At 38.9% G+C, this 27719-nt stretch overlaps 2 protein-coding genes across 3 annotated transcripts in view; one reads left to right on the top strand and one right to left on the bottom strand.

Annotated features, from left to right (window-relative positions):
• sestd1 (SEC14 and spectrin domains 1) overlaps window positions 1-21472 on the top strand; it is a 32374-nt gene extending 10902 nt beyond the window's left edge. The window contains exons 6-19 of one of the 2 annotated variants that reach the window (XM_034693821.1): window positions 5543-5656; window positions 5782-5876; window positions 6130-6185; window positions 7255-7326; window positions 9248-9405; window positions 14955-15077; window positions 15372-15566; window positions 15930-16044; window positions 16164-16329; window positions 16763-16844; window positions 16940-17062; window positions 17932-18123; window positions 18278-18381; window positions 19424-21472. In XM_034693821.1, coding sequence (XP_034549712.1) covers window positions 5543-5656; window positions 5782-5876; window positions 6130-6185; window positions 7255-7326; window positions 9248-9405; window positions 14955-15077; window positions 15372-15566; window positions 15930-16044; window positions 16164-16329; window positions 16763-16844; window positions 16940-17062; window positions 17932-18123; window positions 18278-18381; window positions 19424-19715 — 1887 coding nt within the window. In that variant the 3' untranslated portion in view covers window positions 19716-21472. The remainder of the gene's footprint in view (window positions 1-5542; window positions 5657-5781; window positions 5877-6129; window positions 6186-7254; window positions 7327-9247; window positions 9406-14954; window positions 15078-15371; window positions 15567-15929; window positions 16045-16163; window positions 16330-16762; window positions 16845-16939; window positions 17063-17931; window positions 18124-18277; window positions 18382-19423) is intronic. The other variant, XM_034693822.1, reaches the window with a different exon arrangement.
• Window positions 21473-24100: 2628 nt separating this feature from the next.
• On the bottom strand, window positions 24101-27428 carry dnajc15 (DnaJ (Hsp40) homolog, subfamily C, member 15). Its single transcript, XM_034693783.1, has 6 exons — window positions 27284-27428; window positions 25857-25908; window positions 25621-25694; window positions 25167-25243; window positions 24991-25061; window positions 24101-24873 (listed from the first exon to the last, which is right to left on the bottom strand). The coding sequence occupies exons 1-6, from the start codon at window positions 27383-27385 to the stop codon at window positions 24803-24805; spliced, it is 447 nt and encodes a 148-aa protein (XP_034549674.1). The 5' UTR covers window positions 27386-27428; the 3' UTR covers window positions 24101-24802.
• Window positions 27429-27719: the final 291 nt, after the last annotated feature.

The following is a 27719-nucleotide window of genomic DNA, read 5'->3' on the forward strand; positions in this document are numbered from 1 at the left end:
TATTACTCATCCCTCCTACCCAACCCATTCAAAAATTAACAAAAATGCAATCCCAACAAAGTCCCATTCAAAATGTTAAATGAAAAGAGCTGCTCTCCCTCCAAAAAAGTCCCATTCAACATGCAAATAAAAAGTGCATGTAGGGGTAGGTCTGTAGGTCTTAATAGCCCTACAGTAAGCAGTGTGCTATGTGCATGTGATTTAGGAATAGCATAGATATTCAACTGTACTTGTATGACATCTGGTTGTTTTAGTCAGGATTATGCTAAAATATATTTTCCCCAACTATATTTAAGTTCCCTTTTAAGAGCCAACCTTCAATTTAGTAAATTCCTGGTTTATTCCCGTTTATTCCCATGGAAAGTTTCCAACTTTGAAAATTCCCAGAATTTTGCAACCCTATCCCTGAGCAAGCAGCAGTTTATGAATATACAATATGTGACTTATTGAATCTTTAAGTGTGCTATTTTCTCATTATTGGTACCCACACTCTGAGCACACACAGCTGTTGGAGGAGGGGGGGATTCCGGTGACGGTGTTAAAATGTGACTCATCTTAACTATGGAGTGTTGTGTGTGGATGTCACAGTGGGGTGTGTGTGCTACAGCTGCTCTGAAGTCAGACCTAACATTTAAGTAAACACGCAGCCGGAGAGTTGAGTCAAGTTTCTGTGTCATCATCTGCTGCAGTGACAACTGGAGGACACACTCACCACCAGCTGTCTGAACGAGCAGGTTTATTTGTAAGGCAGGATTCACACACGAGCAGCTCTCAGAGATTTATCCACCAATGAGACATCATGAGGGGATCAAACTTACAGCTTTTTCATTAAATGGGTAGAAAATATCTCAGTTTGTCTTCCTTCCTGGGATTATGTTTTTTAAAGAAACCTCAGATAAGTTCACATGCTGTTCATGAACACTGGATGTCCTGTTTCCAAATTTAGGTGATCTAAAGGAGGGGTTGGTTTGTCTTGTGACTCTTAAGCAGTATTAGAGATTTAATCTGTTAGCAGCACTTGTGTTCAAAAATACCAAAGAAATGACCTTCAGTTTGGTCCTAATGCTCTGAATGTTGACTTAAAAACTTAACAGGAAGACGACAGAGAAATCTGAGACATGTAGTATCTTTGCATCCGGTTCCTCAGGGCTAACTTCAGTGACTCCTTATAAAACCTGAGACATGATAGTCAAAATATAAAGCAAAAACGTAACATATTTTTCCTGACCATGATGGAAAATTGGCTGTGCTACTTATCAAGCATATATTATTGACTTCAGTCTGTAGACACATGGAAAACATTTTATTACAAAGGTTGGGATGACATAAAAATAATCACGATGTGCTCCTAGTAGGAATGCACAATAAATTGCATTTTTATAGTTATCAAAATATGAGCCACGGGATGTTCTGAAGCCACCAATTCCACTCGTCTTTTAAACTAAAGTTAAAGTTCTGACTGACCGACCTGTTCAAAACACCCAGAAAGCAGACCTAAATGAGGACCTACTCCAAGCAGGTCTCTGTGAGGTCGTCTAATCTGAGTTTGTTGGTCGTTCTGAACTCCAGGCTTAAGACCAGAGGAGCCAGTGCTTTTACTGTTGTAGCTCCAACTCTTTGGAACTCTCTGCCACTGAGTCTAAGATCTGTGGAGTCAGTTTTCACTTTAAAAAAACAACTTAAAACCCATTTCTTTAGACTTGCATATGCTTAACCCGTTGTAAACTGTTGCTTGCCGTGCCAATGCTTGTGTTATGTCCTCATTTTGACTTGTTCAGGTCGTGAATTGTGATGATTTGCTGGTGTGTTTTTCTTTGTAAAGCACTTTGTGATGTCTGTCTTAAAAGGTGCTTTATAAATGAAAAAAAAATTTTTTTTTTAATTTAACAGCTAAACACAGGATCACAGTCTGTGGTAAACAATGCTAGCACCCCCAGCCTTCTTGCAGGTTAAAGTCCATAGTTTACCAGACAGTGATGGTTTAACCCAACCAAGCCTACACTACCAGTCAAAAGTTTGGACACACCTTCTCATTCAATGTTTTTTATTTATTTGAATTATTTTCAACATTGTAGATTAATACTGAAGACATCAAAACTGTGAAATAATCTGGTTTTGCCATTAATCTGGATTACAACAGTAGTCAAATAGGGCTATCCATTGTGTACTAACCCTACCTCTGAACAACACAACTGATGGTCTCAAACACATTAAGAAGGCAAGTCATTCTACAAATGAACTCTTGACAAGGCTCATGTTAATTAGAAACCATTCCAGGAGACCACTTCATGAAGCAGACTGAGAGAATACCAAGAGTGTGCAAAGCGGTCATGAAGGAAAAAGGGGGCTACTTTACAGAATCTAAAATATAAAACATATTCTACTTTGTTTAACCCTTTTTTGTTCATTAAATAATTCCATATATGTTCTTTCATAGTTTTAATGTCTTCGGTATTAATCTACAGTGTTTACAATAATTAAAAGAAATACAAACCCTTGAATGAGAAGGTGTTTCCAAACTTTTGACTGGTAGTGTACATACAGCTTTATTCCCATTTTCTAGATCAAACTATGGTGCACTCAGAGATGTCATCTGTGTTTGTTTACATCTGGGTAGTACAGTAGAGCATTATGGCAGTAGCCATTAACTAGAGCTAGAGCCCTGGCTAGTGGCGGGTGGCAGCGCTCCAGTTTAGACACAATAACAAAAATATTCCTAATTAGTTTAACAGACTTGTAACTCTGGTGTTGATTAGTGAGGGTGGACAGGTTTAATTATACAGTCAACTAATGTAATGTCCTCATGTGAACAAGCAATGCTTTCTCACTCAACATGGCTACCTCTGACCTGTTGAATAGAGGCACAATGAGCATGCTCTCACCATTTTGATTCAGTCAGATGAAGCTCCAGCTAGCTATAAGCTATCCTCAGATTACCTTCTTAGTGCCAATGTAGTGGCGGCAGTAATAACCCCATGGTGCATTTCTTTCAGATGTTGCTAACACCAGGATTTGTCGGCTGGAATAACCTCCTCTTATTCTGCTCAAAGTTTTTCCTACAACTCTGCAGCGTTTAAAGAATTTGAAAACCTCTTATCATGACTGCCACTTATAGGCCTCAAGGTCATTTCCCCAAGCAACCTCCCTGAGCTGTTCCACTTCAGAGACCATATTTAAGTCTTCCCTACATGTCCTCCCTCAAATACCACGTCAACAAATAGCAGGGATTCAGAAGTAATGTGTCCAAGCTTTATTACAAACCCTGACGCTCACATGGTCTGCTGTAACGTGGCTCCTCTCGGCTCCACCCATCAGGGGATTCAGGAGCATTCTGTGGAGACAGCAACTTTTTCATTATGCTGAAAATCTCTACTGCCTCATTATGTGTGGATAATTAAGTCACAGTTTATTACTAATTCAACTCAATAAATCCAGCAGGCAATTAGTAAAAGTGTATAACTGAGAGGACAGAGTTGATGTGTGGGAGCAATAAGAGAAGCAATAATGTTGTAAATAAAAGTCTGAATGAGTTTTAAACATCAGGCTGAATTAATCCAACAACTAATAACTAACACTGAGTGTGCAGCTGCTCAAGACAAATATTAAACCTGATTTAATAAAAGGAGTTGGAGTAATTAGGATGTTTTTTTTCCATAATTTATGCATATTTTGGATTACACATGCTTCTAGTTGGACTTCAACACTGTCATTGGTGCTTAGAATTCCAGTATTTTTGCAATATGTAGCAGTATTATTCAAGGTGATTCATATTCTTCATACCCTGTGGGTTGGTTCATATGCAGAAGGTAAAATAAGTTCAGGTTACTTTATTTGTAAATGTAGGTAAACTTGCAGACAGTGAGATGTTAGGTCATTACAAAATTACAAGACAGATGTCAGACAGAACAAACTAATTAATGTGCTAAACATACAAAAAATAAACTAAAAATAATATAACAATAAAAAAATGATAAAATAAATAGACATGAAGAAAGTGTTAAAGGTGACATATCATGCAAAATTGACTTTTTAATGGTTCTCTATCTGAAATATGTGTCCCTGGCATGTCTACAAACCCCCCGAGAATGAAAAAAATCCATTCTGCCCCTGTTTTGATTTCTCCACCTTTCTGTAAATGTGTGTGAAACGAGCCGTTTCAGACTTCCGTGTTTTTGTTACGTAACAACAATATCCGGTCTGTCACAGAGTCAGAGCTCAGAGCTTGTTCAGCCCATAGACTGTATAAAATAATACTGAATCCCCCCTCTGTTTTTCATTACCTGCACAAATGTGTGGTAACAAGGAGCTTAGGAGGGAGGCATGCTAGTTGTAGGCTGTCTTAATAAACACAAAGGTCGGTTTTACTCCCCACATCTGCAGATTTGAAGATCTAGTGGATGATTTTTATTTATCATGGATAAGTGCTAGCGCTAGTTAGCATAGCCACATAGCTACATGTTCGTAGCTGTGTACCAAGACACACGTCTACATACTGATAAATAAAACAACAAGAAACACTAAATCTGTGACCAATGGTTCAGAAAGGTCCTGCTACAGGCGCCTCTCCGTCAGGATCAGATTCTGGATCAGATTCAGAGGGTTGAAGTAACGTGATCTCTGGGCAGCCGTGTATATTCAGCCAACATGTAAACATTAGATCAACGTGCTGGAGAGCCGACGCACATCCACTTCCTGAGGGGGCGTGGTCAGAGAGAAAAACAGAGTGTTCTGAGGAGGACTGAAGAAGAGGGCTTTTCAGGCAGACCAAAATCTGATTTCAAAGTGTTTTTTTGAGCATAAACTTTAAAGACATGTTTTGGGGACCTCTTAGACCAATATATATTGATGAAGAAAGCGTGATATGTCACCTTTAAAGATACCATTTAAAAGGCATATCAGACAACAATCAACCAATGAAAAACTGAAATCACAGGAATAAATAAGAAAATCTGGGCTTAAGTCTTAAAATTGGAGTCTGTATGAGAAAGGAAATGCTATGGCTTGCTCAGCTCAGTAACAGCAGCAGGAACAAAGCTTTTTTTTGTACCGCTGTGTTCTGCACCTTGGGACTAAAAACCGTCGACCAGAGTGAAGAAGCTGGAACTCGTTGTGCAAAGGGTGTGAAGCATTATTTAAAATAGAGGTGGCTATCTGCTGTAACTGTTTAGTGTACAGGGATGCTGCGTATGCCTCAACTTGCATGACCATTTAACAATCTGGTTTATTGAATTCCTTTCCTTTAGAGAGATATGGCCAAACCATGACACTACAGTTAGTTTCAAGTTGTCTTTAAGGGCATCAGCTTTCCAACATAGTCTGCAGATTGATGTCTTTTGAGACCTCCTCCATGAGAGTGTGGATGATCCATGTTTGATTTGAATTGTAGTATTTAGTTTTGCAATCTGTAACAGCTTCAGAGTGATGACAATGATCTGTTTCCTGTTATCATGCTCTGCTGCAGCTAACCTGCTGCTCATCTTCAGAATGAGTTTGTTATGATCTGGTTAAACAACATCTCCCCTGTTTCTGTGTTTCCTGTCAGGTGATCCTGGTTTCAGCCAATAAACTGACTCGTTACATCGAACCCTGTCAGCTGACCGATGACTTTGGGGGAAGTCTGGACTACGACCACAGCGACTGGCTCAACAAGAGACTGGTCTGGTTGATGTTTATCATTTGAATAGATTTCCTTTTTTTCTCATTTTTAAATATTCTTGTTGCAAAAGTTTTCTGTCCAAACCAGGTGTGAGGATGTTTATTTATTTATGTCACATGTTGCAGGTTTTTGAGAAGTTCACAAGGGAGTCGACGTCACTGCTGGACGAGCTGTCGATTATCAACGAGAGTGATAAGAGCAGCTCGGTGGACAAGGAAAAGTGTGTGCACACATTCAGACATTAACACATTCACTGTTAAATATGTACTAACCTTCAGATTGAGAATTTAATAAGTTTGTATTTCTCACAAATAAAAAAATACATGACATTTTATAGTTCTGTTAAAATGCCAAGTCAAGTCAATGACATCGGCTTTAGCAATGCACCTTAACCTTTTGTTTTTTCTTAAATGTGGGGCCAGAATCCCTCACAGCCCTGCTCCCCTAAACTCTGTCTGTCTCTCCTCCTGCAGATCAGCTGACTGCGCTCTCTTACCTTCCTTTGACCCTGAGACTGTTCTTCAGACCGGTAAATATCATGTTTTCTGACTTAACCCTTCTTTTTATGTCAACTTAATTCCCAAGATACTGTTCCTTTACAACAATGTAACAAAATTTGGGAGAAGGAACTTGAATTTGACCTGAAAGGCTGCAGCTTTGAAAGAAATCCACCGAATTCCTCTAACATAAACTGCCAAATATTCATCTCTGTGTAAAGTTTTGAATACATTTTTGCACAAACTGATAAAACTGTATTTTATCACCCTTTGTTTTTCTTTTTTTTTTCTTTTTCTTCTTATGTTGTTGCTCCTATTTTGTTTTGTTTTTGTAGTGTCTTGTAAGTCCATATGGGCTGGGCACCTTTATGGTGCAAGACACGATGAATAATAAATAAACTAAACTAAACTATATGAAAGTGCATGAAAAGGTATGATTTAATGGCCAATAAAAACAGGAGAAAGAGTATAGCAAAGTTAAGCACACCTGGTTGTTGTTTTAAGGGACTCTTGGTCCAATAAGAATCTGTTTGAGGTGCTTGTTTTTCTCTTGTAAGGAGGTCCTCTGTACAAGGATTTCTTCAGTACAAAAGAGGGACAAAGAGAGATCATATAAGTGAAATAACAACTCTGTCAGCACCCTCTCTCTGACTTACCTGCACATTAACTCTGAGCACAACCACTGATCTGTGTCTGACTCATCATGTATGATGTATGAGCTCTAGGTAGTGATTAAAGATTTGCCTGCGGATCCCAGCAACCATTAAGGTCTCCTGGCAGGGTATTTGTCTGGACTCACCCTGACCTGGAGCAAAGGAGGTCTCTGGTACTTAGTCTGCTGTGTCCAGGACCCGAAGCTAAATAGACACTAAAGATGGTAGAGTGATGGATGGCTGTGTTAACTGTACTGAGCAGCCTGTGTCTGAGTGTCGGGCAGAGGTGAAAGGAGTCTTTGTTTGTGGTACCACCCTCCTCCCTCTACCAGCTCCTTTCATAATGTAACATGGTGTACGCAAACACTGGCGTGTTATTGTTTCAGATGCTTTTATAACAGGCTTTTACATCTCAAGCCAACCCTTCTCTCTCTCTCCCTGTCTGCAGGTCACGAGCTGCTGTCGGAGCTGCAGCAGCGTCGTTTTAACGGCACAGAGGGAGGCGGAGGAGGACAGGGAGGTGAGGAAGCAGCTGTCAGTTAGACTAGGTGTCACTGTGCTCGCCCAGCTTAGATAAATAGACAGATTGAAAGAGCGAAACATGAATGAATGTTTGTTTTTTTGCACTTTTTTCTGTCTGTAAGCTCTTGTTTGTTAGACATACACAGCTGAAAGCAGCTATTCAGCCCTTAAAGAGTACTACACATGGCACTACAGTGTGAAGTAGAGTGAGAGGGCACGATACAAAGTGACTCAGACCTCTGTGAAGGACGCTCTGTTCTCGTCATTTATCACCAAGCTGAGCAACGTCAGAAGCTCACTTGACAAAAACAACGTAGCACAAAAACTGTTGAGTATTTCCCCACTCTGCAGAAGAATGCTTAATGCTATCAGACGTCAGGCTAATGTTATCGACTCTGTCAAGCTCTTTATTGGATTTTTAGAAGCTTACACTCAAACGACCCCGGCCAAAGTTGTTACCTGAGACAGCAGTATGTTTGCCAAACTCATTAATTAGTGCTAATGGTCAAAGCCTGTCCTCTGGGCTCCAAAACAGAGGAAGAATGAGAGTGCAAGCAGAGAGAGCAAATGCAATTATGTTAGAATGAGTTTGGTAATTGTATTGTTTTAATGATGTGACTTGTAGCATTTTGAGATTTGCTTTATTGTTAGTTATAAATAAAATATATTATTATTGTTATTTAAATTATTATTATTTATTATAATGTATTATTGATATTATTATTATTATTATAAACATTTAAATTATTACTTTTATTATTATTAATATATAAGTTGTTGTTGTTGTTATTTTTATTATTATTGTTATTATTATACTCGTCATACCTGCTGTATTAAGACTCACTTTTAGCCATTTTCTGCCAGTTTAAAAAATTTAAATTAAGCCTTATTTTAAAAAATGACAAAAAGTGTGTAATTTTTATGCGATTAAATGTCAAATCATGAGTAAAAAAAAGACCAAATAAAGGGATATAAAGTCATAGCTACAAGTTATAAAGTCTTATATATAAGAAAAGTCATAATTATGAGATGTGGAGTCATAATTTAGAGAAAGTTTGTCATTATTATGAGATTAAAAGCTCAAAATATGAGATTAAAGTTGAAATTATACAATAGTTAATCAGCACTTTGAGATTAAAAATGTATGATTGTTATATAGTGATAAGATAAGAGAACATAACACATTAGTGATCCAGTCTGTTGCTGCAGCAAAGCAGACATAGTACTACAAGAAAAAAATATATAGAAAAATAAAATAAAAATAGATAAATAAAATAAGAATACAATTCAAAGGTATAAACAAATGTTACATAAGTGAGTCATAATTACTGAATACAAGTAAAGAGATCTAACCTGTGTGTCATGATTGTGACTTATGATTTTAGATCCTTAAATACAGATGGGTATTTAATTTGTAGCTGGGATCACGTCCTTTAAACATCATTTATCACAATCTATTTTTCTTTCATTGAATGTTTGACTTTTGTGAGGAAGACTTTGACCGGTCTGACCTTGACTGCAGCTCAACCCCTCTTAACACTTTGAGATGAGCTGGAACACTGATTATGAGCCCGACCTATCAGACTTCCATCAGTGTTGGACTTCACTAATACTGGTTTGGCTGAAAGAGAGCAAATCCCTGAAGCCATGTTCCAAAATCTGCTGAAAAGCCTAAAACCAGGAGAGAGGCTTTGCAGTGGCTTATGGTTTTAAAATTACATGTTGAACAATCACATAGAAGGGCGATGTTTATGCATACATGTGTTTCATCAGAGGGATCAGTGATGGGCTCATACCAAAAAGCTTTAACATTTTAATTTATGGTACTTGTGGTCCTGGTTATAAACACTCAAAGTCAAGGAGGCTTCCCAGACTCCAAAGATCTTCTGCTTAAACTCTCTCTGACCTCTGACCTTAAGGTCCAGCATGGTGCCCCATGGAGGAGGAGCTGCTGGCTCAGCCTCAGGTGATGAAGCTGCTGGACTCACTCAGGGAGCAGTACACCAAATACCAGGAGCTCTGCAGGCAGAGGAACAAACGCACGCAGCTCGACGAGATCCACGCAAAGGTCATGCAGGTAGCACATCAGCACATCAGCACATCATCACATCAGCACATCAGCACATCAGCACATCAGCACACCAGCACATCAACACATCAGCACATCAGCACAGAGTTGTTGTTTAGCTTGGTCTTCATCTTTAAATGTGTAAATATTCAAGAAGAGTTTGGGAACTTTTAATGTTTTCTTTTATTGGAAAGAATCCTGATTAAAGCTCCAATGAGGAGATTTTAGCTGGTTAAGGAATTACTTAAAATACTGATACTGATGACTCTGTGTGACAAACAGAAGCAAAATAACATATTATTCTAGAGTTCACTTTAATGCCTGTAAACACTCTCAAGGGGTAGGTGGCAGACACGGCAAAAAATGTCTCACTGTTAAAACAGATTTTTATTTTTTACATTTTCCACAGCATGGATTTACGATGATGGATCTATTAGGCTGGTAAAAAGAACCTTGATGACATTTTTCGTAAATACTACTTTAAGAAACAGCAACAAAAGTTTCTGCTTTGTCCACAGGGGGCGCCAAAATCAACACAAACCAAAAGTTCTGCCATGAGCTTTAAAGAATCGTAATTTATTTTTCTTCATTTTTTTAAAGCTTGAATGAGTTATGAATTCCAATTTCTGCCCCACAAAATGTAGCCCTGCTTCAATATGACTCAGACATCACATTGCGTGGGTCGGGAGACACCAATGGAGGGCCTTGAGAAGTCTTCCAGATTTTTAAATTTTTTTGAAGTAATTTAAATTTGCTTATTTTACCCATTATTGTACAAATATAGACAAAAATTGTAGTTACATTTTAAGTTAAACCTGCAATAAAGTACATTTCATTAGTTTTCTGCCTTTCTTTGTTGCCAGATGACTCCTAAAGTTAGGGTTAGGGTTAGCTAACAGTTAATTATGTAGGTAAACTAATTTTGAAGTTGATGGAAATGAAGTAGGAAGCAACATTTAACCACTTCGAGTGACAGTAGGAGTCACAAGTCTTTGGCACCTATATTTTGGGGTCGCGGGCTGAAAACTTTGGGAACCCCTGTTATAGACTATATGACTAGTATGTTTAACAAAGTTGAGTGTTAAAGTCGACACTATGTTCTTCTCTGAGAGATGCTGGATAACAGACAGAATACTAGTTTCCACTGTTCAGCTGAATCAGAAAGACTTTATTCATCCCGGGGGGAAATTCTTTCATTACAGTTGCTCCTTTACACAGTTAAGTAAGAATAGCAGAGTATTAATAGAAATTAGGAATAGAATAAGAGATTTTTTTTTTTTTTTTTTTAAAGGCACAGTGCGTGTTAATGATCATTTCAGCATAGCATCAATGTAAATATGCCAGAGTTAGCAATAAGGCGTATTTTCATCTGTAGTCCCATAACAGAGTTCATAACAAACAACAAAGATAAATAACAGATGGAAATAATGCATCATTATAGCATAACAATGAAAACACAATACATCCCAAGAGTATATATGATATAGTATATACAAAGTAGTGCAGTTAAGTGTATTAGAGTGCTGTCCAGCATAATAGACGGATGTATCTGGAGTTGGACCAAATAAAAAGGTTGACTCCAGCTGTCTGATCCAACATGTACCAGAATGTCCTCAAATGTATCCTAAAATACAAGATAACAATAAAGAGTAAGCACAGAAGCACAGAATAGTTTAGATTAAGCTTTGTGCTGAATTAAAAATAATATATAAAAGGATATTAAAGCAGTAGGGTCATTGCACAGTCTAATGCATGCTGATTACACAGTTCACAATCAGCTTGCATAATATTTGTCTCATGCTAAGCTAAACTAACCACTTGCTGTAGATTTGTGATAACTGGATATTTTAAGAGATAGTCCCTTAAAAATGGGAATAGGCCTGTTTATCATATGTTGAGTTATACTTGTGTTTATAAAAGGAGCTCCTTAAACACCTCGTTCAACACAACACTGATGAGTAACCACGTCCTCCAGACTCTCACAACTCTTCGTTTACATCATCATGCTTCTACATCGGCCTCATTAGTCTTTAAAAGTCTCCTGCCCTGATTCCTTCATCATCATCACATCCTCGACCTTTGACCCTCATAACAGTGAGTCAGTGAGAAGCTTCGCTGCACTTCATTAGACGTAGACTCTGCTGCGTTTAATGCTGCTCCTTCAGCTCCGGGGGCTTTATGGGTAGCACCACCGTCTTGGAGACGGGCCTGGGGTTTCCATAGTAACTGAAACATGTCGGTCGCTTGCCCCGAGGAATTGAGGTGGTGGTGGTGGTGATGGGAGGGGGGGTAGTGTTGGCCTAGTTCTGGATCGAACTGTGTGTGTGTGTTTGTGATAGCTCTTTGAGGCATCACTGACCTGATAAATACAATGAAATCATGATACTGACACAGACATCTGGAGAGGTTCTTCCAGATGTTCCAGCACTTAAAGGTGATATACTTTAGTTATCTATTATCATTACACATATATATAAACACACTGAACGCATAATACAAGTCATAACTGTCTATGAATCAATGTTTTGATAGATTTAGGAACATTTTATCAACATAATCAACAAAATATGAGTTAACCACCAAACAAACCTCAGTTACATTTTGAAGAACTCGCTGCAACTTTTTCTTTTTTTGTCTTTTTATGATTCATAGTTTTTATTTTTATTTTCCCAGTGAACAAGCATAAACAAGCAGTGGCACCCTGAATTGCAAGGACCACCTAGAACTAAAGTAACATTTTCAATATTGTGAGAAAACATTCAAACTGTAAGAGCCAATAAAATGAATTACAGATTTAAATGCATAGAGAATATTATATGCAATTTTTTCCAAAGGTTATATTAAGAGTTATCAATATATTTTTAAGCTTTCAAGGGCTCTCCAATTCTTCATATGAAGCAAAGTACTGATGTCATCAGGGTCACAGATTGGTTTGAGGGTGGTGTTTTGGACACAGGCTGTTTTCCAAACCGCCTACTATACTAGCGGTACATATTGATTTGGTCAAAATTCAGTAGGTATTATGTGAACAAGAGCAAGATCTGCAATATGCCAAAACTAGCTGGATGTTGTACTGATTAGGGAAAATTTCTCAGTACGTAAGGGAGACTGATCTGATGCATACTGTTTCCCACAATGCACAGCAAGAACTTCACGCTTCTTCTTTCTTCTTTTTTGACGGGGGGCACTCTGTTTCTAGGTGCTGTGAAAATTATTGATTTCTATATAGACCACTTCCTTACTTTTTAAATTATCAGTGGATGCTTAAGAAGCAGTTTCTCTATCAGCTTGGTCGTTGTTTTCTTCTGCTTTCCAAACTGAAAATCCAGCAACGCTTGACCCAGTCATACTACATACTACCTTCAAACGCAGTATGTAGTATACAGTACTTACTGCATACTACATTTCTAGGTAGTATGTAGCAGGTGGTTTCAAAAACAGCTGCTGTGGAGTGTAGTCTGAAGGATGTTTTCATGTACGAGGCAAACTGGGTCTGGGAAAATGAAGTTGCCTTGTGGGAAATTCAGCATGTAGGAATTTTGTTGCTTAATTCAAAGAAGAATAAAAGTTAAGACATGTCCGCCTCTGCTGATTTAGTTTGAAACTCTCAGAATTATTCCTTTGTCTCCTTCAATTTAATAAAAGACAGACATACCAGAGAAAAGTGGAATGCCCCTCTTTTAAAGGCCAAATCATAAATTCAATCATGCTTTTATGAATTCTGCATGATTGTGTTTAATTCTCATCGCTCATGTTCCTCAGCTGTTGGACATCGGTTCCCAACTATTCTGTCTTTAATGTGTCATCTAGGAGGAAAAGTAAATGTAGCAACAAACTTTTTACATAAGAAAATATGTCTTCATGGTGACCTCTAAAGAAAAACTTCACAGTATGATGATGCATGTTTGACAGAGCACTATGTAGAGCCTGAGAGCCCCCTGCTGGGTGATCTGCAGAACTGCAACTCAGAGACTGAAGGAGATCATCATAAATAAAACAAATCACAATGTCTCTGATGAGCATTCACTGGAGACTTTTTGACGACATAAAGGGGAACACATTTGAATATGTTTAATACAGTTGATCTCATTTAACTGCCTCAAAGTCCTAATGTTGAAGTCTTTTCCTCACTGTCATAATGATTGCAGCAGAGCAGAGTGTGTTGCAAAATTTGGGGCTCTGTAAAAGGATGATTCTCATTAGAATTTGCCATAAATCATACGCAGGTCAGAGTTTATTGTAGCCTGATATCATAGGGAACATCTCAAATATAAACTACCAGTCAAAGGTTTGGACACACCTTCTCATTCAATGTTTTTTAATTATTTTCAACATTGTAGATTAATACTGAAGACATCAAAACTATGAAATAATCTGGTTTAGCCATAATCTGGATTACAACAGTAATCAAATAGGGCTATCCATTGTGTACTAACCCTACCTCTGAACAACACAACTGATGGTCTCAAACACATTAAGAAGGCAAGTCATTCTACAAATGAACTCTTGGCAAGGCTCATGTTAATTAGAAACCATTCCAGGAGACCACTTCATGAAGCAGACTGAGAGAATACCAAGAGTGTGCAAAGCTGTCATGAAGGAAAAAGGGGGCTACTTTACAGAATCTAAAATATAAAACATATTCTGGTTTGTTTAACACTTTTTTGTGAATTAAATAATTCAATATATGTTCTTTCATAGTTTTGATGTCTTTAGTATTAATCTACTATGTTGAAAATAATTACAATAAATACAAACCCTTGAATGAGAAGGTGTGTACAAACTTTTGACTGGTAGTGTATATTCTCTAAAAGAGGGTTAACAATATAAAATGTGAACCAATAGTTTGAAGTGTTAAAAAAAATCAGCAGTTAGGTAAAAACACAATAAAAGAAACACAATGTGCACCAGAAATAAGATACACAGGAAAACAGCTTAACGCAGAATAGTCTGAATAATCTTGTGTGCTGAAAACTGGAAAGTTAAGATAAGTTGCTTCAATCTATGTATTTATCTGGAACAGTTGTTCCTCTCTTATATTGTCTAATGAACATAAGTGAACCAATCTGGACTAAGTTCTCTGACATGCACCCAGGAGCGTCTTTTTCTCCTGACTGGGGCGTCACATCAGGGGCACTGACATAAGCAGGGGTGGCAGGGATATATGTGAACACACACACAACTTAATAGCACACCGTCTCCACTATCTACTCTAACCACTATTATTAAAGTATCATACATTTGTTGTATTCTTGTGGAAAGAAGCACAACAGAGTCATGAACTGTAAATCTTCTTGATGTAATTATTTAAGTAATCAATAAGAAAATGTTCATCCAAAGTCATCATTTAAGCAACTAAAAAAGACAGTGTGAAACATTGAAGTTCAAAGAAAGCTACGAGTAGCCTGTTGTAACACAGCCCAAATACTTGATTCAACTGGAGTCCTGCCTCTGATTAGGCAATTAGCCAAAAATAACCATGACCTAGAGCTAGGACCTCTCCCTTCTTCCTCTCAGTGTGATAATTAACTCTGTTCTTCTCTTTCTGATCATCTCAGGTGGTCACGTGGCTTCAGGGTCCAGGCTCAGAGCTACTGAAGACTCAGCAAGAGATAGGAGACTCGATGCGGGCAGCTCAGGCCCTGCAGCAGAAACATGAGGAGATCGAGAGCCAGCACAGCGTAAGACTACACGACCAACACCCACACACACACACACACACACACACACACACACACACACACACACACACACACACACACACACACACACACACACACACACACACAAAGACAGATAATCATTTCTTCAAGATAAACTGACTAATCAGATTTGGGGTCAAATACAGGACTCTTTTTCCTTTCTTGCTGACTTAATGTCGTCTTAAGTTTCATTGTGACCCAGTCAGAAGATGAAAGTAGTTATAAATGTGAACACACAGCTGATTCTTTGTTTTTGTGTGTGTGTGTGTGCAGGAATGGTTTGCGGTGTACGTAGAGTTGAACCAGCAGATCGCCGCCTTGCTCGGTGCCAGCGAGGAGGAGGAAGTGCTGGAGCTGAAGGCCCTGCAGCAGCAGCTGAGTGACGTCTGCTACAGGCAGGCGGCTCAGCTGGAGGGCCGACAGAACGTCCTGCAGGCAGCGCAGGGTTTCCACAGCACCACACAGGAGGTAACGCACAAACAGGAACACACATGCACACACATGCGCACACTTTGCATCAGCTGCTTTTTGATGTCTAGACTTGAAACGGCCCTGTGTTCAAAGACTAACCTCCAGGGTTGTTTTCAGTTTTATCTGCGTCCATCACTGAGGTTGGTCCAGGACGCATCTACTCTAGTTTAGCTTTGACTTTCAACAGAGGGAAACTTCTGTTTGTGCACTTTAACAGAAGAGATTAAACAGCTTCTCCAGAGTTAAACTGAGGGATCAACTGTTCGTCTGTTCAGAAACAAAGATGTAAAACCAGAGGATGAAGCAGGGTGGGGCAAAAATGATCATCTGACTAATCAAAGTCTGTGTCTTCCTCCACAGTTGTCCCAGCAGCTGGACGGCCTGCTGGGCATGCTCTGTGCAGATGTGGCTCCAGCTGACGGAGCATCCATCCAACAAAATCTCAAACTGTTGGAGGAGAAGCTGCAGACTGTCGGTTCGTAGCCTGATGGCACCTTTTTGTGTCATTAATTTAGGATTTACATCTAAATCAAAGCATCAAAGCAGTCATCAGCAAGGTTCTTTAGTGACATAAACCACCCTTCCTCCTTGCAGAGGCAGGTCTGACTTCACTGCGACAGAAGGGGGCGCTGTTGATGGAGCAGATGTGCACACAGCCGACGTGGGCTCTGGAGGAGACGGAGAGTCCAGCTGGAGAACAGCAGGACAACGTGCAGCACATTCAGGCTGTGATGGAGGAGATGCAGCTGCGCAAGCAAAGGTCAGTGTTTCAGTTTTTCACAGCAGAGCAGACGATCAAACGTGAGCACCTGGAGACCTTCCTACCAGTTTATCATACCTTCAACCTTCAAAGGTCTTTTGAGTTTGAGCGGATGTTTAGACTATTTATAAATCAGTGAAATCTTATTTGTATTGTACAGTACATAATAAAGGGACATGATGAAAATCAAATCATGAAACTGCATGTCCAGTCATTATTTTTAAAACCTGTAAAAATAATTCACTTTAAATATTCTGCAGTTTCTCCAAGTTTCCATATACGCAGATGTAATAGCTAGCTTTTATTAATGCTGTAATGCACCCTGCAGCCTCTGGGGGCAGTAACAGCAATTTACATTCTTAGTTAGGCTAGTGAGTTGATCAGTTACCAGCATGTGTGTGTGTGTGTGTGTGTGTGTGTGTGTGTTTTTTAGGTGTGAGGACATGGTGGACGTAAGGAGGCTGAAGATGCTGCAGATGGTCCAACTCTTCAAATGTGAAGAAGACGCTCTTCAGGTGGGACACGCATCAACACCAACACACACACAGAATCATGCACACACACAGCTGGACCTCTTTTAAAAATGGGATCATGGTCTGTGTATTTCCAGGCAGTGGAGTGGCTTGGCGAACTCATGGATGCTTTGTTGAAGACTCACGTCAGGCTGGGCGACGACTCTCAGGAGAACAGGACCATGTTGGACAAACACAGGAAGTTTGTGGATGTCGCTCAGGTCAGACACTTGTTGACTTTTCCATTTCAGTTGATCAGTTGTTAATCAGTGCACATTTCTTGTAGCGTATTAAAATAATGTTTTGATCAAGGAACATCAGAAATGTTTTTATTTTATTAAATTGAGCCTTATAAGAAAAAAGTAGAGGTGCTAAATGTTCCTTAAAGGCAACATTTTAATGTTTTTCTTTAACTGCAACTTCATTCTCTGGCATTGACATAAATGCTACGTATATAATAAGATAAGATAAGATATTACTTTATTGATCCCCCGGGGGGGGGAATTCAGTTTTTACAGCAACCCAGACACAAGTACAATCAAGAAGAAGTTTCAATAAGTAGAAATGAAGAAAAAAAAAAAAATTTAATTAAATAAAAATAGATAAATAAAGATAAAATACAATTTAGATATAGACAATGTTACAAATGGAATTTAGATTAAATAGCAGTAATTACAGGCAGTATTAAAAATTATTCAGTAGTAACAGGTTGACATGGTGTGATTATAGTTGGTAATGACAGATTAAGCAATAAATACAAATAAATATGGGTATGTAGTATGACTGTGAGTTGTAGTAAACAATAATAATGTAATATAACATAATATAATATAGCAAGATAATTATATAATATAATATATTATGCATTATAATGCCAGCAGCAGTCAAGCAAGTCAGCAAAAAAATCAATGTGACAATCAATCAAAGGTGGAGACACTTAAGTCTGTATAAAGAGGTGTATTTGCACCCATAGCCCCATGATGCTAACAAAAGGTGCAAAATTAAAGAGACTAAAAGGTGTAGAATTATCCTTCAAATATTCACCAACAACAGACATCCTTATGTCTTTGTCTTCTTTCCTTTTATCCAGAGCACGTATGATTACGGCCGTCAGCTGCTACAGGCCACCGTTGTACTCTGTCAGTCTCTGCGCTGCACGACACGTTCATCCGGTGATACCTTACCAAGGCTCAACCGGGTCTGGAAACAGTTCAGCGTCAGTGCTGAGGAGAGACAACAGAGACTGGAGCTGGCTCTGAGCTTTCACTCCGCCGCTGAGAGGGTGAGACTGACTACGTGTTATATGACACACCACAGCAGTACAGTGTGGATGAGGAGACTAATACATATAACATTAACTTTTTCACACTGTTGCAGCCATACAGATATTGAAAGTATACATTTTTCTTGAGTACGTGTGCTTTTTTTTGTTTCAGGTGTTACAGCAAGAATTTGTCGACTCAGAGTCTCTGGATGAAGTCGACTCTTCAGGGAAAACTCTGCTGGACAGACTGACCATGCCTGTTATCTTCCCTGATGGGTACATTCATCAACACATGCACACATTTGCTTGGCTAAATAAAGCCCAATATTCATGCCGTTTTATCAGCATGTCTGGTCATGCTCTTCCACTTCTGAAAGTTTAGCCTTGTTGAGCAGCTGGTCTCTGATTGTGTCAATCATTTGCTTCATTGACTTTATAGTAAACAAAAACTATAAAATTGTGGACTATATTTCTTAAACAGAAAATTGAAAGTAGTGCAATGCCTCAAAAACATACAATAAAACAAAGAGAGATCTATTTCACATTGTTCATACCCTATAATTCATTATCAATTACTTTGGGTCTCCACTTATGGCCAAATTCCACCAGATCCGTGTCCTGTATTTGTCTCAGGTCCGTGATGGCACTGGATCTGATACGTTTCTATTCTAGTCAAAGTGTTAACTCCCTCTGGATCCGCTCCGTTGCGTTCCGGCTGCGTCTCTGATCCGGCTTGCGGAACACAACGGATCAGACACGCAAGACTTCAATTTTTGCCGGATGCCGTAGCACGCATATCGATTTGCACAGAGCAGATGGAGCGAGACAGGAAGTCAGGCACCACAACAAAATGAAAACATCCGGTTGATTTTCAGAATAAAACACTCTTGAGTTATCGTCAGATAGTTTTTAACTTAACTATGACAACAAAATGTCATTTTGAGCAGATCCATCAGCGGATCAGAGAAGGACCGGACACGGATCTGGTAGAAGTCCCGTGTTAGCAGTGCGTCCCCAAAATGTGACTGTGTTAAAATGATTTAGTCCCCACATTGGCATAAATGTAAGAACACATAAACACACTCAATTTGATGCAAACTTCTAGCTTGCAAAAAAACGAACCAAGAGTAACCTCCTTTAAGTTGTTCGCACAAGACTCTTGAGTTTAACTTTTTTAATTGTAAAATGAATATTTGTAAATTTGGTGTCCCCACTCAGCAGTGCATTGTGGATATAGTCCCCACAATGTCATAAATACAAGAAGTCACAAACACTCAATTTTGATATAAACCTCTGAATTGAATTCTTGTTGTTTCAGGAGCGAGCAGTACTTCGGGGCTCCCAGTGACACGGCAGCGGCAGCAGAGTGCGTCAGAGAGCGCCTTCTGCTGGTGGAGGAGCGACGGCTGCAGCTGCAGGAGGCGCGGCTTCACAACGACGATGAGGAGGAGGAGATGCTCAACGGGCAGGAGTCACGGTTAGACGTGATTGGAGAGGAACTGAGTGAGAAAGAGGAGCAAGATGAAGAAGAAGAGGAGGAGGAGGAGGAGGAGGAGGAGGAGGAGAGAGGACAGGATGGAGACTTGGAGAGAGCTACACAGGACTGCTAATAGATCGCTGAAGACGTTAAACCGAGCAGCCTTAATGAAGCTTGTTAGTGAAGGGCTGCTGATTAATATCTGACGACGCCGCCGGCATTTCCTCCCTGAGCAAAGAACGCCCTCTGATCCGTCGCTTCTATCGTACCGCAGCAGGAAGTCATCTGTAATGAAGGTACTTCTTTACAAAAGGACTATATTTCCCATCAGCCTCGCTGCTTACTCTTCCTGAAAGAGGATAAACACGTTAGAAGAGATTTCTCTGCCGCTACTCCTCCGTTCAGCAGACACTGTCGAAGGTATTTCACAGCTTGCTCTGGAAAAACTGTTTTTTTCCGCCGTCAAGCGATGGAACAGGATAACAAATGTAAAATACTGGAAGTATTTACTGGAATTATTAATATTAACGTCTCTGGTTGCTCTGATGAAGATGATCAATCAAGCTAAAACAGTTTATATAAGAATACTCCTCGTGTTCGCCTAACATCACCTCATTCTTCCCAGCATGCCATTCGCTTACCTTAGTGAGCTTCCATGGTGCTAACATGGTAACCTAACAAGGTTTCTGTCTGTGCCTCATCTGATTTCCTGGTACCTTTTTATAACATCTCCAACCGAACCTGAAGAATCATGGACAGCTCTTTCACGGTCGAGGCTGTGCTCATTCTGCTTCGTTCAAACGTTAACGTCTCTCTTTCGAGGGCTCAAAACGTTCTGATGGCAAATGACCAGACTGTCAAACCTGTGCAACCTCAGCGTCCCACATTAAGAAACACACAGAGCTCTGAACCCTACTGTGACAAACCTCATTAAAAGTTATCTTAAAGAAAGTGAAACATCTGAATATTTAAGTGCCTGCCCACTCAGATAATGGATCAATTAAACTACAGCACGCACATTGTCAGGGAGATCCAAAAATGGTGGCATACTGAAGAACATTGACAAAGATGGAGCTCATAAAGAAGAAAAATAACTTTAATTTTCTCTTATTGGTATCTTTTGGACACCCCTGACATTCTCAGTATGGTTTGATTTGATGCACTACTTTTATCTTTGACTGAGATATTTTTAAGTTCAGGGATTTGGCTTTTGAACACAACCTCAGTGTAAACGTTGAGGTCTCTTTTAAGGTAATTTACAGGATAAAGAAATGTAAAAGCTTTGATTATGCAGCGTCAACTTATCTTCAGGGTTCCCATGTGCCTCATTAGAGTCATTGTCGCTTTTTTAAAACTTCAGATGGACTGAATGCCTCCTGCAGAAAGCATTTCCTGTCTGTACTTGCTCTGTACTTTGGCAATAAGAGATCAGACAAGAAGAAACGCAAAAAAAAAATAAGAAACTAAAGAGAGGCGACTGGATTATTTCCATAAATGTGACAATTTCAGATGAATTCAGAAGAAAACCGTGGGATATATGCATTTAAGGATCCATGATACATTTCCAAAGCTCTGTCCACTCTGCTGCTCATCCTGCTTTCATGATGCAACATTCTTTATGCTCCATATTGGCAACAGGGACTGAGGTAGAGTTGCACGTGTGACTTGCACAGACTGGTGGTCATTTGCCAGCAAGGCTCCATCTGAACAGGTTAGATTGCTTTTTGTATTTATTTGGAGTTTTTACAAAAACAAACCTCGCTGTGATTGGTTGCCATTTCTGACCAATAACTGCTGCTGTAAGTATAACCGCTAAATACTGTGTCTTGCATACTGCCCCCCTCTGTTTAATGACATCATCCTCTAAATAAAGAAGCCTTTTCAAGTTGCTTTCTGAGGTGGGTTTCTTTTTGTGAACAGTAACAGGTAGGTTTAAAGTTGTTCAGCATTAAGAAGTCTTTAAAGCTAGGGTTGGTGGTCTCGGAAAACCAGCATGAATTTGAATGTAGCTTTTCCTCATGACTCCGTCTAACCCCTCCCCTCCTCCCTCAGAGCTCCTCCAAAACGACGTCCCCCCCGCTCACATGCACGAGCGCCGCTGATTCTCGACCATATGATGGTGACTGATTCAAAACCGGTCCTCACCAAAACATTATCATAGTGAAAGTTAAAAACACAAACAAACATGGCTGCTGTTAGTACTTACAACTATCATGCTAGCATTATCCAGTTGTACCCGTGACACTATATCAGGAGAAAAGTTATAACATATATATAATACTGTAACAGCTCTACTGTTTGTTAAACGTGTTCAGTGTAGATGTTCTTAATTCCTACAGTGTTGACGGTCAGTGAAGGCATCAGGAGAGGTGTAGAGTGTGCGAGTGGGAGAGAGGAGAGGAGAAGTTTTTCATTCATTCAAACATTGATTGTTGTTTTGTTGGTTGGTGTGATCACGGCTGACAGTGACCGGTTATTAAAACTCAACGTGTTCACGAATCGGCTCGTCATCACTACAGCGTCCGGACGGACGCTACAATAAATATATATTTTCTGTAGGACTTACTGAACGTCATTAATTATTCTGCTTGTTGGTGAGAGCTTTTTAGACTCTGATCCGGACTACAGTCCTGAGCAAAGCACCTCATCAGGTCAGAGGGGACAGGCCCGAGGACGAGCGAGAGGGGCAGTCAGTAGAGTCAGGGGAAGTAGAGGCAGGGGACGGGGACTCGAAGGAGTGCACGCCGGGGAAATGTACGCGCAGGAGGAGGGCAGAACGGCTGGACGGGATTTGATTGGTTTAAAATTTGGGGAGCCAAAAAACGGTGATTGGTTGGTGTTTTCCCAGGTTTACTCCGGCTGTAGATAGCTTTTTTTTCACTCTTTTTTAGGAACACATCATGTATGATTGCCATCAGGACATAAAGATCATTTTAACCAGTATGACAAAAAGTGTATCTAAATCTGAATACCAACCCCAGCTTTAATTAAGCTGATCTCATCTGTTAGACACCATGCTAGTCTTTGTAAACAGTGGTGGATAGTAACAGAGTAAATTTACTTCAGTACAGTACTTAAAGTCAAAGTCTTCTTTATTGTCAAATAAACTCCAGTATGCACTAGACATACTGAGGATTTGATATTGGGTTTCTCTCTCAGACCCTAGCAATGACAACAACAGATACACATAGGAAAGCTAGAAAAAGATAAGAAGTAAGCTAATAAAAATAATAAAATACAGTTTAAAAACTGTGCAAAAACTTTGCTATAGTGCAATTTAAAAACAAAGTGAGTGTGTGTGTTTCAGTCCTGAGGATGACAGACGTCAGCGTTGATTTGGGGGGGAGTCAGTAACCGGGTTAAGTCAGTTTTTGAGTATCTGTACTTTACTTGAGGATTATTTTTGGGGGTGTACTTATTACTTTCACTCTACTACTTTTGAGAGACAAATATTATACTTTTTACTCCACTACATTTCTATCAGTGCTCTAGTTACTCATTTCTTTTGCTTTAAAGTCAGATGATGAATTCTCTTTTCTGAAATCAGATCCCAAAGACCGTAAACTGTTCATGCACTTGTGTTTGGTTTGTTTAAATGGTGTAGCCATACCTCGGTTGAGCAAAGATCAAATGCAGATCAAACGTTATTCAGATCAGTCCATTCATTTCAATCAATCAACCTTTATTTATACTCGAGAGATCATTGAGGGGCAACCCTCATTTACAATGATATCGAGTCATTTACAGTGACATTTAAAAAACAAACAACAACAATGCATCAAGAGTATCGAAAGTCATCAAATAGGATCATTTTTTGATTTGGATATAAAAACAATTAAAAGCTCAAATAATATAATACAAATAAAAGGAGGTATAGGGGATTGACTATAAAAGCACTAAAATAGGAAGGGCCGGTGGTTAAAATGATACAATAAATATACACAGGTAAACCTAGCTAAAACAGGTGCAGTGGGGTTGAAAGGTTAAAAATTAAGATTCTAAATTGTCAAAAAAGGTAAAAGTGCATTTAATTCAAGACGCTGCTGCAACTTGTTCCAGGAATCAGGAGCAGAGAAACAAAAAGCAGTTTTTCCCAGTTCTGACCGAACTCTGGGAACATGCAAAAGTAGCTGGTTTGAGGTGCGAGTCTGATGTAAACGGTCTGGGTAATGAAGAAGTTCAGTAAGGTAGGTTGGTCATTTTCCAAAGACAGTTAGCCATCATCACCACAGACATTTAGTCGTGGTGATGATGGCTGCAGTCGAGAAGGATGAGGCTTCTCTACCTGAATACCACGGCCATGTTTCAAGCCCACGTTTGAGGTTTTTGACTCAAGTAATAATGACTGAACAACTTTCACTTGTATTGGAGTAATGTTTGACCAGGAGGATCTATACTTTGGCTTAGGTAATGAAGCTGTGTACTTTGTCCACCACTGTTTGTAAATACACCAGATGAAAATAAGACTCCCACGTTCCCAAAAAGATTTAATGCACACACAGAAACACAACCACTGTATGTTTTTGAATCCTCTTTATTAAAAAATGTTCCACAGCTTCAACATTGAATGCTTAATTTAGTACTCTAAATAGATAACATTGTTCCCCAATACCTTATATACCCACATAGTTAAATTGTATACACACAGAATGTCAGAAAGAAGTGGATCTAGCAAACATGACTTCAGCCGTTGGTTAGTGGACTGTTTTGGTGCCTTGAGTTCGTCCCCTTCACTGTTGGCATCTTTATTTTCTTCAACCAGAAGCGACCATATATGGACAAGAGACCAGATGTATATGTATTGCTACGGAAACATTCATGACATGATGTATCAATTGAAACATACAGTCACTTTCTCACAAAGTTCTTTACAATCTGACCTTAATTTGACCTTAAAGTGGTGCCCCCTGGTGGACATTAGAAAGAACACAGGTGTAAGGCACTCTCACTCTGACTTCACTCTCAAGATCCAGAGGTTAATAATCAGTCATTTATATGCAATGCTCTGCACTTTAGGTTAACAACATGTTCACAATGTTCACACATTAAGTCAAAGTTTGATGACCACGTGAATAAATAACTCATAATGATGTATTCTTGCCACCTCTCCTCCAGAAGCCTGAGTGGATGCCTCAGGGTTGATGTTGTTGGAGCGGTACCACACAGCTGAGATCATGCACTAGATGATGGAAGTCTTTAAAGTGTTTGTAACAGAGCAGGTCATCGGCGGAACTCCTTGTCCAAAATGTCTTTGGCCTCATTGATCTTCGCCGCTAGGTACGGTGAGCCACCTGCAGAGAGACGCACACAGACGTCAGATTCTTTGAGCTCTCTTTCAGATAACTAATGACATTTGATGCAACATCTCGATTCCCAGTCATTTTTGACATTTCAGACTTCTATCTTACCTTTATCTGGGTGGTTCAGGATCATAATCCTCCGATGGGCCTCACGTAACTTGGGCTTAGTGGTGGTTGGGCTGGTCAAATAGAAATCAATTATCAACCCATGTGAACAGTTTTCACTTTGATCCAGTGAGACACGCACTATTATACTGTATTTGAAAGTATAATAGATTAATTACCTGATGCCAAGAACAAGGCTGGCCTCTCGTTTGGACATCTTCTGCTCAAATCCTCCTTTATAATAAGCAGAGAAAGACTGCAGGGACAAAGAAAGATTGAAGATGTCACTCACATAAGTTTGAAATTTACTGAGCTGACTCCAGAAACTATCCACAGTTTGTTCAAAAAAAACAAGAACCATGAACACAACACAGTGCAGCAATGCAGGATACATTCTGTGTTTCAATTGTATTTTGTAGCTTTTGCATTTTTTTGTTTGAACCTTAAAACCTTCAGCCAAAGTAATTAAAGTGCACATTTTTCTATGCAAAGGACCTGAATGAGTAACCTTGTATGTCACATCCCGATGCCAATAATTAGTTTAGTTTTGGCTTGTTTAATCAGTGGTTCAGGCTCACTTCAATGTGTACAGATTCCATGTTAGTTTTAGGGTAGCATTTATTCACAACTCACTGATGATGGCATCTTCTTGACGGTCTCAGTGAAGACTTGTCCTAGGGGCTTCCACAGCTGGAATGCATAGCGACCTGGGAAACAAACAAAAACAGTTCAATATGAAACAAATCTCTGAGAGCAGAAAGATCAGTCATGAAAACTGATCACAATAAAGACATACGAAGTAATAACTTATAATAAAATAATAAATGAAACTGGAAAAATGTACAGATCTTGTATTAAGTTATTCTTACCTGCGAAACCTGCAGCAGCTACACCCAGACCGACTGCAATCAGAGTCCCTCCCTGTAATCACAAACCAAACATCCCTCTGTTATCACTCTGGGTGAAACAGATCATACAACACAGCTACAATATCTGTGAGACAGCTTTGGGACGTTTACAGGATCCATAGAGGATCTACAGTGGTGAGTTTGATGTCAAATGGGGGTTAACTATCATTATGATAGGATATATATATATACATGTGCTGTACATAAAAATAATAAAATACAATAAATTAAAAATATTTAAAAAATAAAAAGACCCCCCATCCCAATCCCAACTCCGACCCCAAACCCACCAAAAAATCTATATGTAAGGTAAAAAACATGATATATGCAATAATAACAATAATGATAAAATAAATTAATTAAAAAGAATTAGCTGAACAAACTGAGGAAACACTGTCATATCTTAATAAGGAAACACTGGAGGAAAAAATAGGTGTTAAAACTCAACACAGGAAATTAAACTCACCAAAATAAAATAAATGAATAAGATAATAAAAGACTAAAATATTATAACCAGTAAAAGAAACTAAGATGCTACACTAAAAGTAAATACAGCATATAAAATATTAAAATGTTGAGAGGCAATCTGTAAAAATCTTATGATAAGATCTAATTAATAACTAAATAGAAAATACAATAATCAACAATAAATTAAAATAAGTACATATGTAATACAAATTAACTGAACAATTAATATGTGTCTTTAATAATTCATAATAGGACAGTACATACTGAAAAAATGATTGAATTTTTAACTTGTTAATAAGTAAATAAAGTAAGATGTAATAACACTATTATAAGAATAAGACTCAGTTAAAAGTGAGGTTAATAAGGTAGGTCTTGAGTTTGCTGTTAAAAGGATGTATTATATAGTATACAGCTTTTTAAGTGACTTGAAGGTGACTGATCTGATCTGTTACAGGCAAAATTTGATGTCACAACCTATTATCACATTATGCATCTTCATTTTGTGAGCACATATTTGGAAATGTAAGTCAATGACCAACCTTGATCAGGTTAAATGACTCTTTTATCAAACTTTTTAAGGTATATTTAGTTTCATGTAAGCCCAAACTATTTCATCAGGTGATGTTTGCCACAGTGGGCTGCCTTGTTACATAATATCATGTCTATTTAAACAGGCTGTGGTTTTAAAGCTCCTGTAATAAGAAACAGACTGATTAAAGGGTAAAATAAATATCCTGTTCAATGTTTCCTCTCTAATTTATGAACCAGCTGTCACTCACTCAAACGCACGAGCAGTGACGTAAGATAACGTTACCTAGCGGTCATTGCGGTTACCTTGCACGCGCTTTAACACGTCAAACTCACCTTAGTTTAATTCAAAAGATTCAACAAAGTCTGTAAATCTCAAACCAAACACTCACCAGCCGCCTGTCTATCTCAGCGTCGCTCCTCGCGCTGGTTTTAGGACTGTACTCTGCATATCTCATCATGTCTCCATCCACGGTCACTCTGCCGGCCGCCATGTTGCTCGAATGTCAGATGTCACGTGGTTAGACCAAGAGTTTCCGGTTTAGCCCTTCAAAATAAAAATCGTGAATTAATTACAAAGCAAACTGTCTTTTCGAGTGTCCAGCTTTTTATTCAACCTCTGAAAAATTACGAAATCCGTAGAAATAATTCAACATAGAGTATTGTTAATGAGTAAATAGTACACCATTCGTCCTTTATAAGTGAGGGTTAGTTTCCCTTGAAGTAACTTTTATAAATAGTTGTGGTTTGAAGCCTAAAAAAATTAGTATTTTATTTATATTAGCCTACTAACATAAAAAATGCTTCGTCGTACCAACCTATTGTTCA

This window comes from Notolabrus celidotus, chromosome 10 (genome assembly GCF_009762535.1).
Source record: "Notolabrus celidotus isolate fNotCel1 chromosome 10, fNotCel1.pri, whole genome shotgun sequence".
Taxonomy (NCBI): domain Eukaryota; kingdom Metazoa; phylum Chordata; class Actinopteri; order Labriformes; family Labridae; genus Notolabrus; species Notolabrus celidotus.